Source organism: Mirounga angustirostris, unplaced genomic scaffold (genome assembly GCF_029215605.1).
Source record: "Mirounga angustirostris isolate CCGP_5_RB_7025 unplaced genomic scaffold, mMirAng1.0.hap1 SCAF_9, whole genome shotgun sequence".
Taxonomy (NCBI): Eukaryota; Metazoa; Chordata; class Mammalia; order Carnivora; family Phocidae; genus Mirounga; species Mirounga angustirostris.
In genome coordinates this window covers 34,033,730-34,049,855 of record NW_026991717.1, presented here as the reverse complement: position 1 = coordinate 34,049,855, position 16,126 = coordinate 34,033,730, and the positions used below count along the sequence as shown (strand labels likewise).

The window sequence follows — 16,126 nt, the reverse complement described above, 5'->3', positions numbered from 1 at the left end:
CACTTCCACACCCAAGGGAAAATAAAAGGCTTCAAAGGAAGTTTGCCAGAGGCCTGCAATCAATCCTAGCAGCTTGGAACAGTTGGCCAGAAAAGCCTAGGGCAGAATCCAGCACAGTGTTGTACAGATGTTACCTGCCCTTCTCTTTAGTAATAAAACTTGGAATATGTGTGTTTAACACATTTTCATTTTTATTCAAGATGCCGGTTTTCCTAGAGCCTAATTTCTCTTGGGGTCAGGTCAGTTCTGTTTGTAGATCTGGGAATTTTCTTCAATGTTATAATACTCTCTGTTCTTGAGATAATGGCCAGCATCAGCTCAGCAGAACCAAGAGGTCAGGCAATCTTCGTAAGGCAAGAAAGGGTCCCGCCAACTTACAAAGATCAATTTCTAGCACAGTCGCACCCCAGTCTGACAACACACAGGGCCTTGTACAGTCTCACACCATTACTTACTCATTTCTCTTACCTGCCTGATATTCTAAAATAAGGTGGAACTCATCCGCTTCCTGCAACGACTCTGGTGGAACGAAGACATTATCATCAAGAAGTTCATGCAGCTTTGGACCAACTGGACCGCAAAGAAGAATCTGGAGACAAGATAGAGGAAATCTATTAGGAGATCTGTCCCTTTTCCCATAGAATCTATACAGTAACCAACAGGGACATCCAGGCCACTTCTATTCATTTCAACAAAAAACTGGAATCCAAATCTAATTTTAAAAGCTTTTGGTTTGGAGGTATGTAGTAGAGGGGGCTATTAACCAGGGCTTGGGCCTCTGGAGGGAACGGCCACCGGAAATGAGGGGCTGACAAAAGACCCGAGTCACACCTGTTAGATACCTACGCAGCTGTGGAATCTCACACACTCTGTAAGTGACTGAATGTTTGTGTCCTCCTCCAAATTCCTATGTTGAAGCCTAACTGCCGATGTGACAGTATTTGGAGACAGGGCTTTCAGGAGGTAATTAAGGTCAAATGAGGTCATTAAGGTCAAATGAGGTCATATGGGTGCAGTCCTAATCCAGGAGGATTGGTGGCCTCCTAAGAAAAGAAAAAGGGAGAGCTCGATCTCGCTCTTTCCAACATGCCCACTGAAGAAAGGCCATGTGAGGACGCACCAGAAGGTGCTGCAAGCCAGGAAAGAAGCCCTCACCAGAAACCGGACCCTGCTGGAACCTTGATCTTGGACTTGCCAGCCTCAGAGTTGTGACAAAATAAATTTCTGCTGTTGAAGCGGCCCAGCCTATGGCATTTTGTTATTATGGCTGTCGAAGCAAACTAAGACACACCCCACCCCCACTTTCTTTTCTTTACTCTCTCATCCTCTGTAGGCAAACAGATGATGGCATGTTGTCTACTCAGAGTTGCCTGATGAAAACAATTCTGTTTGAATTTTACACAGTACAGAAAAGAGCCTCAGAATCACAATATGGCCCTCCAATCAGAGGACCTAATTTGTGGGATCGGGCTCCCTATTATACTTGGCTGTTATGTAAGCAGGACAGCCTTCCAGAGATGGGAATTAAAGAGCACCTCAATTCAGCAAGTTGGGAGGCAGGTGCTCTGAAACTTTCCCTAAACCTTTTCTTCAACTCCAACCTGGGACTCTACCTGGCTATCCCTTCTAGAAGTCATTTCACATCTACTGCTGCTCTGCCAGGCAGGCTCTGGACCCCTCTCACAGCCAGGCCAACGGGCTCAAAACCACCAAACAATGAGGGCTTGGACAGCGACGTAAAGGAAAGTCCCCAGAGATGATCAACACCATGTCAGATTTAATATGCCCCACCCAGAAACTTCAAAAGGCGTTTTACTTGCTAATTAACTGCTTGCTTGTACAGCTACAACTTTACTTGTTTTCTCTAATTCCTGGGCAGAACTTCAGCCTCCAAGATGAGAGATCACAGGCCAAATTTACCCTCCTGCCCAAAACAACAAAAACAGACAAAATACATGAAACAATGGTTTTTACAACATTTGGACACAACAACAAAGGACAGTGATCCCTAACAGGAAAAAAACCGAACTGAGTAAGACCTACAAATGCCACATCAAATTAAAGGATTGTTTCCAGATATACAAAATCTGAAAGAGTTCATCATCAGTAGACCTGCACTATAAGAAAGGTTAAAGGAAATCCTTCAGGCACAAGTTAAATGATACCAGATGGAAATAAGGATCTAAACAAAGGAATGAGGAGCACCAAAAATGGTAACTCTGGATAAGTATATAAGATCTTTTTCTTATTATTTAAATCTTTTTAAAAGAGAATCAACTGTTTAAAGAGCAATATTAACAACACAGGATGAGGTTTATAATATACACGGAAGTAAACCATATGACAACAACACTAAAGACCAGAGAAAAGAAATGGAAGCACCTATTTATTATAAAGTCCTTAGATTATACATTAGGTATGATATCACTGACAGTAGACCGTGATGGCTAAAAATGTACACTATAAATCTTAAAGCAACCACTAAAATAACAAGGAATTATAGCAAATAAGCCAGAAGATAATCTGAAAGCATAGAAAATAATTCAAAAGAGTGCAGAAAAAGAGGAAAAAGGGAAGATAAAGAGGTGGGACAAACAGAAAACAAAGAGCAAGATGTCAGACTTAAACCTAATCTATTAACAAATACATTAAGTGCAAATGGCCTAAATAGCCCAAGTAAAGGAGACTGTCAAAGTGAATTAAAAAGTAAGCCCCAAATATATGCTGCCTACAAAAAATATATTATTTATTAATTATGAAATCTAAGTCACCATTTTATTTACTTTGCAACCAGACTTGTATGTTGTTTTTATCTGGACACATTATTATTATTATTTTTATTTTTATTTATTTTTTATTGAAGTATAGTTGACACACAATGTTACATTAGTTTCAAGTGTACAATATAGTGATACAACAAGTCTACATGTTATGCTATGCTCACCACAGGTGTAGCTACCAACACTATTACAATACCATTGACTACAATTCCCTCTGCTGAACCTTTCATCCCCATGACTTTTTCATTCCACAACTGGAGGCCTGTACTTCCCACTCCCCTTCACCCATTTTGCCCATCCTCCCACTGCCCAAGGAATACATTTTAAATATAAAGACACCAATAGGTTAAAACAGAAAAATGGAAAAAGATATGTCACACTAACACTAATCAAAAGAAAGCTACAATGGCAATTGTAACCAAAACAGATTTTAGAGCAAATATTATGAAATGATTTTCTTTATCCCTGGCAATGATAAAGAGGTCAATTCATGAAGAGGATACAGCAATCATAAATAGTTAGGTATACACTTAATGACAGGGCTTAAAAATATATGAAGCACAAAGTTATAGAATTGTAAGGAATAGATAAATCTATAACTATAGATGAGGATGTTAATACTTGCCTCTCAATAACTGATAAATCAAATAGACACAAAATCAGTAAGAATATAGAAGACCTAAACAACACTACCAACCAACTTGGCCTGACATTTATAAAATGTTCCATCCAACAACAGCAGAATATAACTCTCCCTCTTCCTCTGCCCTCCCACTCCCCCCATTCTCCCTGGCATCCATGCTCTCTCTCTCAGATAAACAAAATCTTAAACAAACAAACAAACAAACAAAAAAGACTTTACTAAGATAGACCATATTCTAGGTCATAAAAAAAGTCTCAATAAATTTAACAGGATCAAGAGAAGCATATTCTCTGACCACAATGTAATTAAAATAGAAATCATCAGCAGAGGGCGCCTGGGTGACTCAGTCGATTAACCATCTGCTCAGGTCATGATCCTGGGGTCCTGGGATTGAGTCCCTCATCGGGCTCCCTGCTCTGCAGGGAGTCTGCTTCTCCCTCTGCCCCTCCTCCCACTCATTCTCTCAATCTCTCTCTCTCTCAAATAAATAAATAAAAATCTTAAAAAAAAATCATTAGCAGAAAGATATCTGGAAACACCCCCAAGTGTTTAGAAAGAGCTCATACACTTATAAATAGTTCATGGATGGGCTATCAAATAGCCCATCTCAAGAAATCACAGGGTTATTAGAAAGCACTTTGAATGGAATGAAAAAAAACTATAATGTATCAAAATCTGTGGGATGCAGCTAAAGAAGTACTTAAGGGGAAATTTATAGCACTAAACACCTAGATCAGAAAATAAAGTCTCAAATCAATGACATCAGCTTCTACCTTAAACTAGGAAAAAAAAGAGCAAGTTAAACAACATGAACAAAACTAATGAAATACAAAAGAGAAAAATCAATGAAACCTAAAGTTCATTATTTATTGAAAAGATCAGTAAAACTGATTAAACTCTAAGCAAAGAGGAAAAAAAAAAAGATCACAAGGGGAAGTTGCAGAGAGGAAAGATCCTGAGCTCATCTCCTCCCACAGACACACTGAGGCTGCAACAACATATAAAGCAACTCTCTCTGAGAACAACCTGAAGATTAGCAGAACAACTCTTCCACATTAAAGACATAAAGAAAAAGACATACTGAGAAGTGCAGAAGTGACAGAGACACAGTCTGGTCGGGACCCAAACCCCCAGCGTCCTGACCCACAAGTAGGAGGGATATCATAGGTGTGGAGGTCCTCCCTAAGGAGTGAGGGGTTCAAACCATACACTGGGCACCCCCTGCCCTAGGGATCTGCACTGGAAGGAGGAGCCTTTATAATGTCTGGCTTTGAAAATCAGTGGGGCTTAGCTTTACGGGAACAAGAGGGTTATAGTAGACTGACACTTCACTACTAAAGGGCTTACACAGAATCTTACTCATGCCAAGACCCAGTGCAGAGGCAGCAGTTTGAAAAGCACCTGGGCCATAGAAGAGATTTGACTAACTTCAGGGACAGGGATCTGCAGGAACTTTCTCTGTGAATAGAAGCATTAGCAGGTACCATATTTTGCCCTCCTTCAGCCTAGCTGGCCTGACACTAGGAAACAAAAGTTCTAGCACTTTCTATCTACTTTACCACCACTGCTCACCCTGCTCCGGCATTTCCCTGTAGACCTGCTCTGCCCGACCTGCCCACCCCAGCAGGTACCCCCTCCAAAGTGGTTCTTACCCCACCACACCTGGTGGGCAGCTGGGATCTGCACCTGTCCAAGGTGACTCCTGCCCCAGGAAGGGGCAGGCCAGCCCCAACCACCAGTACCCCTGCAGCAGCCACAGCCTCTGAGCTAGCCAGGCAAACCCAACCACAACGTGCCTACAGCACTTGCAGCCCAGACACAACAGATGGGTACGTGCGGCCCACACAGGTGGCACCCCAGAAGTGCCTCTGCTTGACCAGGGGTGACTGCACTTCTGGGCCCCAAAGGATACCTTCTACACAAGGCCAGCACCTTCAAGACCAGAAGATGTGAATGAACTACCAAATACGTAGGAACAAACAGAGAGACCAACAAAATGAGACAGAGAAATATGTTCCTAAGAAAGACCTCAGAAAAAAGAACTAAATGAAACAGAGAAAAGCAGTCGACCTGATAAAGAGTTCAATGTAATTAATGGTCATAGAGACGTTCACTGAACTTGGGAGTGGATGAACTCAGTGCAAACTTCAACAAAGAGAAAATATAAAAAGAACTAATCAGAGCTGAGCAATAACTGCAATGAAAAATACACGAGAGGGACTCAACAGCAGACTGGAGGATGCAGAAGAATGGATCAGTGCTCTGGAAAGCCATCCAAGCTGAACAGCAAAAGAAAGCAAAAAGAAAGAAGAAGAAGAAGAAGAAAAAATGAGGACAGATTAAGGGAACCTCTGGGACAATATCAGGCAAAATAACATTAGCATTATAGGGATCTCAGAGGAAGAAACAAAGGGACAGAAAACTTATCTGAAGGCATAACAGCTGAAAACTTCTCCAACCTGGGGGAGGAAACAGACAGCCAGGTCCAGGAAGCACAGACAGCCCCAAGCAAGATGAAGCCAAGCTTAAAAGCAGCAGGAGAAAAACAACTAGTTATGCACCCAGGAACACCTATAAGACTACTGGCTGATTTTTCAGCAGAAACTTTGCAGGCCAGAAAGGAGTCCTATGATATATTCAAAGTGCTGAAAGGAAAACACCTATGATCAAAGATACCAAGGATATGGCACCCTGCAGAACTGTCATTCAGAACTGAAAAAGTGATAAAGAGTTTCCCAAACAAAAGTTAAAAGGAGTTCACTACACTAAACTGACCTTATAAGAAATATTAAAAGACTTTTTTAAGCAGAAATGAAGAGGCCGTAACTAGAAGAAAATTATGAAAGAAAAAGTCTCTACTGGTAAAAGCAAACATATAGTAAAGGTAGTAGATAAGTCACTCATAAAGTCAGTGTGAAGGTTAAAAGACAAGAGTAAAATCAACTAAATCTACAATAACTAGTTAAGAGACACACAAAATTTTTAAAAATGTAAAATATGATTCCAAATACATAAAACATGGGGTGGAGGGAGTCAAAACATAGTGCTTTTAAAATGTGTCCAACTGGGCGCCTGGGTGGCTCAGTTGGTTAAGCGACTGCCTTCAGCTCAGGTCATGATCCTGGAGTCCCGGGATCGAGTCCCGCATCTTGCTCCCTGCTCAGCAGGGAGTCTGCTTCTCCCTCTGACCCTCCTCCCTCTCATGCTCTCTGTATCTCATTCTCTCTGTCTCAAATAAATAAATAAAAAAAAATCTTGGGCGCCTGGGTGGCTCAGTTGGTTAAGCGACTGCCTTCGGCTCAGGTCATGATCCTGGAGTCCTGGGATCGAGTCCCGCATCGGGCTCCCGGCTCGGCGGGGAGCCTGCTTCTCCCTCTGACCCTATCCCCTCTCATGCTGTTTCTCTCTCTCTCTCAAATAAATAAATAAATAAAATCTTTAAAAAAATAAAATAAAATAAAATAAAATAAAATGTGTCCAACCATCAATTTAAAATAGACTGCTATATATGGGATGTTATATACGAACCTCATGGTAACTGCAAACCAAAAACCTACAACAGATACACAAAAAATAAAGGAATCCAAGCGCAACACTAAAGAAAGCCATCAAGTCACAAGGCAAGAGAGCAAAAGAACAGAGAATAACTACAAAAACAACCAGAAAACAATTAACAAAATCGCAATAAGTACATACCTATCAATAATTACTTTAAATGTAAATGCACTAAATGCTCCAATCAAAAGACACAAGGGTGAATGAGTGGATGAAAACACCGGAACTTGCTGCCTACAAGAGACTCACTTCAGACCTAAAGATAAATACAAACCGAAAGTGAAGGGATGAAAAAAGATATTCCATGCAAATGGAAACAAAAAAGCTGGAACAGCAATATTAAATGAGACAAAATAGACTTTAAAACGAAGACTATCATGAGACAAAGAAGGGCATTACATAATGATAAAGAGGTCAATCCCACAAGTGGATTTAACAACTGTAAAAACCTATGCATCCAACATAGGAGACCTAAATATATAAAGCAAATATTAATAGACATAAAGGGAGAAATTGACAGTAATACAGTAACAGTGGGAGATTTTAACACCCCATTTACATCAACGGATAGATCACCCAGACCAAAAATCAATAAGGAAAGTGGCTTTGAATGACAAATTAGACCAGGTGGACTTAACAGATATATACAGAATATTCCACCTAAAAATAGCAGAATACACATTCTTTTCAAGTGCATATGGAACATTCTCCAGGATAATTCATATGTTAGGCCACAAAACAAGTCTCAATAAATTTAAGAAGACCAAAATCATATCAAGCATCTTTTTAGACTACAGTGGTATGGTAACTGGAAATCCATTCCAAGAAAAAAAAAGTAGAAAAAAGCAAACTATGTGGAAACAAAACATGTTATTAAACAACCAATGGGTCAACAAAGAAATCAGAGAAAATTAAAAAAAATACCTTGAGATGAATGAAAACGGAAACACAGTATTTTAAAATCTTTGGGGCACAGCAAAAGCAGTTCTAAGAAGGAAGTTTATAGCAATACAGCCTATGTCAAGAAATAAGAAAAACCTCAAATAAGCAATTTAACCTTGACCTAAAGGAACTAGAAAAAGGATAACAAACAAAACCCAAAGCAGAAGAAAGGAAATGATACCAAAGAGCAGAGCAAAAATAAATGAAACAGAGACTAAAAGAATAGAAAAGATCAATGAAACTAAGGGTTAGTTCTCTGAAAAGACAAAAGTGATACCCTTTTAGCCAGAGTCATCAAGAAAAAAAGAGAGGACTGCCTACAAACTAGAAGAAGTGGACTAATTCTAGAAACTATCTTCCAAGAGTGAAACAGGAAGAAACAGAAAGCCTGAACAGACCAATTAAATCAGTAATAAAAAAAACTTCCAACAGGGGCGCCTGGGTGGCTCAGTCGTTATGCATCTGCCTTCGGCTCAGGTCAGGATCCCAGGCTCCTGGGATTGAGCCCCGCATTGGGCTCCCTGCTTCGCGGGAAGCCTGCTTCTCCCTCTCCCACTCCCCCTGCTTGTGTTCCCTCTCTCACTGTGTCTCCTCTGTCAAATAAATAAAATCTTTAAAAAAAAAAAACTTCCAACAAACAAAAGTCCAGGATCAGATGACTTCACAGGTGAATTCTACCAAACATTTAAAGAACAGTTATAACCTCTTTCTCAAACTATTAAAAAAAGAGAGAGAGAAAGGAACGTGTCCAAATTAATTCTACCAGGCTAACACTACCCTGATACCAAAACCAGACAAAGACACCACAAAAACAGAAAATTACAGGTCAATATCACTGATGAACACAGATGCAAAAATCCTCAACAAAATATTAACAAATTGCATTTCAAATACATTAAAAAGATCATTCAGACCTAGCCTCAGCAACCAGACAACAAAAAGAAATAAAAGGCAACCAAATTGGCAAGGAAGAAGTCAAACTGAGGTTTGCTGGGGGAGGTGGGCAGGGGGATGGGCTAAATGGGTGATGGGTATTAGGAAGGCACTTGTGAGGAGCACTGGGTGTTGTACAGAAGTGATGACTCACAGAATTCTACTACTGAAACTAATATTACACTATATGTTAACTAACTGGAACTTAAATAAAAACTTAAAGAAAAACAGCTAAGAATGATGGATAAAACAAAATGAAAAAAGAAAACAACAACAACAATAAAATTTCAAATGTGCATGTTCTGGCAAGATCGGTAGAAATCCTGACTCTAGAAAAAAGCAAGAATCTAGACATAAAAAAAAAATCATCCACCACAACCAAGTGGGATGCAAGAATGGTTTAATTTTGGCAAACTAATCAACGTGATACACCATATTAACAAAATGAAGGCTAAAAATCATATGATCAACAGATGCAAAAAAAAAAGCATTTGACAAAATATAAAAACTTTCAACAAAGTGAGTATAGAGAAAACATAACTCATCATAATTAAGGCCATCATATATGACAAACCCTCAGCTAACATCATACTCAATGGATCAGGAACAAGACAAGATCAGGAACAAGAGAAGGAAGCATCTCTCACAACTTTTATTCAACATAGTACTGGAAGTCCTAGCCACAGCAATCAGAGAAGAAAAAGAAATAGAAGGCACCTAGACTGTCAAGAAGAACTAAAACAGTCACTATTTGCAGATGACATAATATGGTATTTAGAAAACACCAAAGACTTCACCAAAAAACTATGGGATCTAATAAACGAATTCAGTAAAGTCGCAGTACACAAAGTAAACATAATCTGTTGCATTCTATATGGTAACAAACTAACAGAAAAAGAAATTAAGAAAAAAAATCCCATTTACAATTGCATTAAAAAGAATAAAATGTTGGGATGCCTGGGTGGCTCAGTTGGTTAAGTGTCTGCGTTTGGCTCAGGTCATGATCCCAGAGTCCTGTATTGGGCTCCCTGCTCAGAGAGGAGCCTGCTTTTCCCCCTGCCTGCTGCTTCCCCTGCTTGTGCTCTTTCTCTCTCAAATAAATAAATGTTAAGAAGACACTGATGAAAGAAATCAAAGACACAAATAAATGCAAAGATATACCATACTCATGGATTGGAAAAATTAATATTGTTAAAATGTCCATACAACTCAAAGCAATCTACAGATTCAATGCAATCTCTATTGAAATACCGATAACATGTCTTCACAGAACTAGAACAAATAATACTAAAATTTATATGGAACCAGAAAAGACCCTGAATAGCTAAAGCAATCTTGAGAAAGAATAACAAAGCTGGAGGCTCACACTCCTAGATTTCAGGCTACACTACACAATACTATTTTAAGTGAAACAGTATGGTATTGGCATAAAAAAGATCAATGGAACAAAATAGAGAGCCCAGAAATAAACCCACAGTCAATTAATACGTGGTCAATTAATCTATGACAAAGGAGGAAAGAATATACAATGGGGAGAAGACAGTTTCTTCAACAAATTAGTTGAGAAAACTGGACATCTACATGCAAAAGAATGGAATTGGGTCACCTTCTTATATCATATCCAAAAGTAAACTCAAAATGGATTACATTTAGGTCTTTTAAATCTAAGTTCTGAAACCATAAAACTCCTAAAACAGTTAGTAAGCTCTTGGACATCAGTCTTAGCAATATTTTTTTTGATTTGTCTCCTCAGTCAAGGGCAACAAAAGCAAAAATAAACAACTGGGACTACATCAATCTAAAAAGTTTTGCATAGCAAGGAGATCATCAACAGACTGAAAAGACAACTTAATGAATGGGAGATATCTGCAAATGATGTATCTGCTCAAGGGTTAATATCCAAAATATGTAAGAAACTCATATACCTTACACCAAAAAAAAATCTGACTTAAAAAATGGGCAGAGGACTGGAAGAGACATTTTTCCAAAGAAAACATACAGATGCCCAACAGACACACGAAAAGATGCTCAACATCACTAATCATCAGGAAAATGCAACACAAACCAAAACCACAGTGAGAGATCATCTCATGCCTTTCAGAAAGGCCAGTATCAAAAAGACAAGAAATAACAAGCGTTGATGAGTATATAAAGGAACTGCTGTGCACCACTGACAGGAATGTAACAATTTGGTGCAACCACTGTGGAAAACAGTAGAGAGGTTCCTCAAAAAATTAAAAATAGAAATACCGTATGATCCAGCACATCTACCTCTGGGTATTTACCCAAAGAAAATGAAAACACTAATTCTAAAAGATACAGTTATGGGATGCCTGGATGGCTCAATTGGGTAAGCATCCAACTCTTGATTTCAGTTCAGGTCTTGATCTCAGGGTCATGAGTTCAAGCCCTTTGTTTGCTGGGCATGGAGCCTACTTACAAAAAAGAAAAAGATATATGTACCCCTATGTTCACTGCAGCATTATTTACAACAGCCAAGATATGGAAGCAGTCTAAATATCCATTGACAGATGAATGGTTAAAGAAGATTTGTTGTATATATATAATAGAATATTACTCAGCTATAAAAAAGAATGAAACTTTGCCATCTAAAACAACATGGATAGGCCTACAGGATATTGTGCTAAGTGAATTTGATTTTACTTCTACATGGACTCTGAAAAACAAAACATATGAACAAACAAAACAAAATTCCTAAATAGAACGAACTCATGGCTGCCAGAGGGGAGGGAAGGGTGATAGGGCAATGGGCAAAATAGGTAAAGGGAATTAAAGCGTACAGACTTCCAGTTAAAAATAAGTCATGGGGATGGAGAGCATAGTAAATATAGTAGAAAATATTGTATCTTTGTATGGTGACAGATGATAACTATACTTATCATGGCAATCATTTTGTAATGTATGTAAATGTCAAATTACTACATTGTACATCTGAAAGTAATATAATATTCTGTGTCAACTGTACTTGAATTTAAAAAAAAAGGTGAACTTTCTAGAAAAAAAAGACAATATAAATTATCAATATCAAGAATGAGAGATAATATCACTACAGATTCTACAGATCTTAAAAGGAGAGAGTATTACAATTAATTTTATGCCAATAAATTCAACAATTTAGATGACATGGACAAATTCCTTGAAAGATAAAACCGTCAAGGCCCACTCAAGAAATACAGAATCTGAATTTCTCTGTATCTATTAAAGAAATCAAATTTGTTGTTAAAAACCTTCCCACATCAAAACCTCCAGGCCTAGAGGGTTTCGCTGGTGAATACTATAAACATTTAAGGAAGGTAGCATACCAATTCTACATAAACTCTTTAAAAAATACTGAAATATTTCCCAACTCATTCTTTAAGGTCAGTATTACCCTGATACCAAAACCAGGCAGACACACAGGGAAAATACAGACCTCATGGAAACTGATGCAAATTTATTTTTATTTTTATTATTTTTTAAAGATTTTATTTATTTATTTGACAGAGAGACAGTGAGAGAGGGAACACAAACAGGGGAAGTGTGACAGGGAGAAACAGGCTTCCCACTGAGGGGCTCGATCCCAGGACCCTGGGATCATGACCTGAGCCGAAGGCAGATGCTTAACGACTGAGCCACTGAGGTGCAAAATTTTGTAAACCGAATCCATCAATATAAAAAAGGAAAATACATCTGAACCAGGTGAGGTTTACTCTAAGGATGCAGGCTGGTTTAACATTTGAAAACCAATGTAATTACCATATCAAACTGAAATACGAAAACCATTCAATATGCATTTTTTCCTCCTCAAACAGCTGGTTATCTATCTGTATTTCTGGGTATCTCTGGGGCTTTGATTCTGTGCCCCTGACCCATATTTCTATTTTCAGGCTGGTTCCCCCAAACTTGAGGACTATTCATGGTTCCCCCCTCTGTCATCAGTAGCCACATCTATTCTGCACTTATTAAGTTTGTTTACTCTGGAATCATCTTTGTCAAGTCTATCTTCTTTGTCCTCACATATGGTCTAGCACCAAGTGATTCCATCTTACTTCATTTTTTTGAGGGACAGCGCATGCATATGCATGTGCATGGTGGGAGCAGGGGAGAGGGAGAGGGAGAGAATCTCAAGCAGGCTCCACGCCCAGCACAGAGCCTAACATAGGGCTTCATCCCATGACCCTGAGCGGAAGTCCAGAGTCAGACACTCAACCAACTGAGCCACCCAGGCGCCCCTCAAATGATTCCATTTTTAGTAGGCTTTAGATATATCTGTTTCTCCCCTTCTGGCTGCTCTAATCCAAACCTTAATCATTTTACAGTAGGAAAAGAGCAATAACCTCCTTGCTGGCCTCTCCCCTCAAACCTATTCAACTCATAGCAGAGAACCTTCTTACTCACATGTTATTTTGAACACAGCAGTAATTTTTAATTGTTTAAACCAAATGGTTTAAGACTTGAAGACACCCCCCTACTGACCTCCACCTACAGGCCTTCATTTCCTAACACTCTGGATCTAGGCTCATCAATACCGCCAACTATGTTTTCTCTCATCACTGTGTGTTCCCCAGTCCTAGGTACTGATTCCACAGCCCACATCCTCTCAACTGTCATGTGATATAGTATTTAAGAATGTGGGTGCCAGAGTCCTAGGTTAGAATAGTTCCATTTCTGATTAGCTATGACCGTCTCTCTATGCCTCAAGCTTCATGTAGAAAGCAAGACACTTACAGTACAAACCACAGCACCAACTGGCCTCAGCTGTGGCTAGGACTACCTGAGATAATCTATGTAAAGCACTGTCCCGCACATAGTAAGCCCTGAGAAAGCATTAGCTATTGCTACTGTCCCACTATTACTATATTGCATCCTAACAAGAGACCTAGTGTCTGGCACACAGGTGGTCCATAAGATGAATATTTATTCATGCTCCCAAAATTATTCAAACACTAGTGAAAGATACAGGTTTTAATCTGGGAATTTGACCTACCTTTAAATCTGAGTTGGCTGCAAATTTCTGTCCAATTAAAGCTGCATTTCCTCCTACGTAGTGCTGTAAGATAGTTCAAAGTTATTAGACAGTATTTTAGCAAACCATGTTACCCAAGCTTAGTAATTTTTTAATTTATTGAATTTATAGTCTTTTTTTTTCCAAAAAATTTTGAGGCTGCTTTACAACAATGACACACAGATGAGGTTTTAATAAAATCTTTAACCACCTAGGTTAAGACACAATGAATTTTAAACAAAGGTGAAAAAAACCAAATATGCTAACCATGAAAATTAGTATAACTGCCTTAACTGTAGATCAAATCTGGCCTTGAGCTTTCAGGAAGCCAGAAGAGATAAAGGAAACATGAAAAATGTGGACAAATCTTATCATCTGTGCCACAGTCCTACTAAAACGAGTGTATGATTGTGTTACTCTCCTCCTAAAAATCATTCAGTAGATACTATAATGAACTAAACTCCAACTTGTAAGTGAGGCACACAGGCCTTTCCTTATCTGCTCCCCACCCCCCCTGCTCTCTTCTCTACCCTCCTCTCCTGCGCTTCCTTCCCACGCCATGCTTGCAAGCTCTCTGAGCCTGTCTTCCTGTCTTTGTGCTTTTAGCACATGCTGTTCCTCTCTTCCGGATGCCTGGCCCTTCTCATGCACTGGGAAATCCCCACTTCCTTCTCAAGAATCAGCTGCACGCACCTCTTCTGCCATGCTTGCTGTCCCCCTTTCCCCACTGCCACCTCAGCCTCCACAGCTGCCCTCCCAGACAGGATTACAGATCCCTCGCTACCCCCATACTCGAGCCTCCGCTAAAGCCCTTGTCCACTTGGGCTACTGTCATCTGGGTACATGACTAGCTCCCTCAGGGCAGGACTGGCTGTCTTCTTATAGTAAGTGCTCAGTGGATGTTTGTTGCTAAATTTTGAGAAAGATGTGTTAGAAAATACAAAGGCTTTCCTGGGAGCAAGTCTAAGTATAATGGGTCCTAACGTAGAACGATGTCTCCTAAACACTGCCTCTTTTAGCTGCAGACCTGGTGCTGGAGAGGCAGACGACTCAAGGCTGGTATTCCATGTTGCTGACTAAGGATGGATCCATGTGTTTTGGACACCTGACAAGTAGGAGATAAGGCTGAGGCTCCATTATGAAAACTGAGAAGCCTAGTCAATACTCTTGCCCAGATGGAATGCCACCATCTCACCTTCCAGTCCTTGGCCATATGCAGAGGCACAGACTAAACAATTCAATTCTAGATTCTAGACACTGCTTTCATCCTAAACTTCATGTTGACCAATCTCCAGATTCGGGTAAATAGTAACCGCTTCCTATAGGTAAATTTAAAGCTTTCTGTGATATATAGGCTAAAATTTGGTCTTTTCACATGTTAGCATGAATTTTTATTTGACTATTATGGCCAGAAGAATTTACTAAAAATCTTGGGGAAAAATATTAAGATTCCATGAAGTGGATTTTGATTTTTCATGAAATAGTTATTGACTACTGTTTTATCAATCTGCTTACAGTTTAAGGGAGTTTGAAAAGATACCAAATGAAGTGTTGCCCTCATGGAAGGTAAGGAGAGCATTTTAGGTCTCATAATTTTAAGAAATAACTTGGACAATCAAAAAGGTAGGTGAAGTCTTTATAGAAAAAACTTCTTTTTTTTTTGCATTATGAAACAAAAAGCAGGATCAAGGCAGAAGAGAATAGAAATTGAATTAGTGGTTCAAATACTATGATCATAAAGACTTTTAGCAGCAGACCTGTCATCATGTTAGAACTATCGAGATTCATAAGAGATCAGAATCTCACTAGTGAGCTCAGCTATAAAAATGATTGCAGCTGACATTTTAACAGCTTGCTGTCTGCTTTACAAACTCAGCTGGGTAACGCCCATGCCCACTTCTAATGTTCAAATGGGAAGCTTCAAAAGCAAAAAGAACTTTACCTTGAAAGTTCTCAAAATAAAAGTGGTCATAAAGAATGGCCTGTGAAAAGTACCAATTAAAAATGGCATTAAGAGCTCCCCTAGCAAGAACCACATCCAGACTGGGGGTGACTAGCCAAGGGAAGATTTTAGGTGAGTAGGAAGAACTGGGTGGTGGAGAGACACTGAAATAAACAATCAAAATTCAGTCTCAAGAGGCTTGAGGGCACGTGTAGCAGCAGGTATGCTGGGGTGATGGCCTGGGATCTCCAGGCCCAGCACTGCCTCTTACTCCATGTGAACCTCAAGCAAGTATCTGGACCATGTGGGCCCCAAGGCTTTGTTTA

At 39.4% G+C, this 16,126-nt stretch overlaps 1 protein-coding gene and 1 long non-coding RNA gene across 4 annotated transcripts in view; one reads left to right on the top strand and one right to left on the bottom strand.

Moving 5' to 3' along the window:
• ADPGK (ADP dependent glucokinase) overlaps positions 1 to 16,126 on the bottom strand; it is a 32,557-nt gene that overhangs the window by 8,634 nt on the left and 7,797 nt on the right. For all 3 annotated transcript variants that reach the window (XM_045899739.3, XM_045899740.3, XM_045899741.3), the window contains exons 3-4: positions 13,841 to 13,903; positions 469 to 589 (exon numbers count right to left, since the gene is read on the bottom strand). In XM_045899739.3, coding sequence (XP_045755695.1) covers positions 469 to 589; positions 13,841 to 13,903 — 184 coding nt within the window. The remainder of the gene's footprint in view (positions 1 to 468; positions 590 to 13,840; positions 13,904 to 16,126) is intronic.
• On the top strand, positions 589 to 15,655 carry LOC135361550 (uncharacterized). Its single transcript, XR_010404964.1, has 3 exons — positions 589 to 2,213; positions 12,358 to 12,552; positions 14,878 to 15,655. It is a non-coding gene; the product is annotated as an uncharacterized LOC135361550 (long non-coding RNA).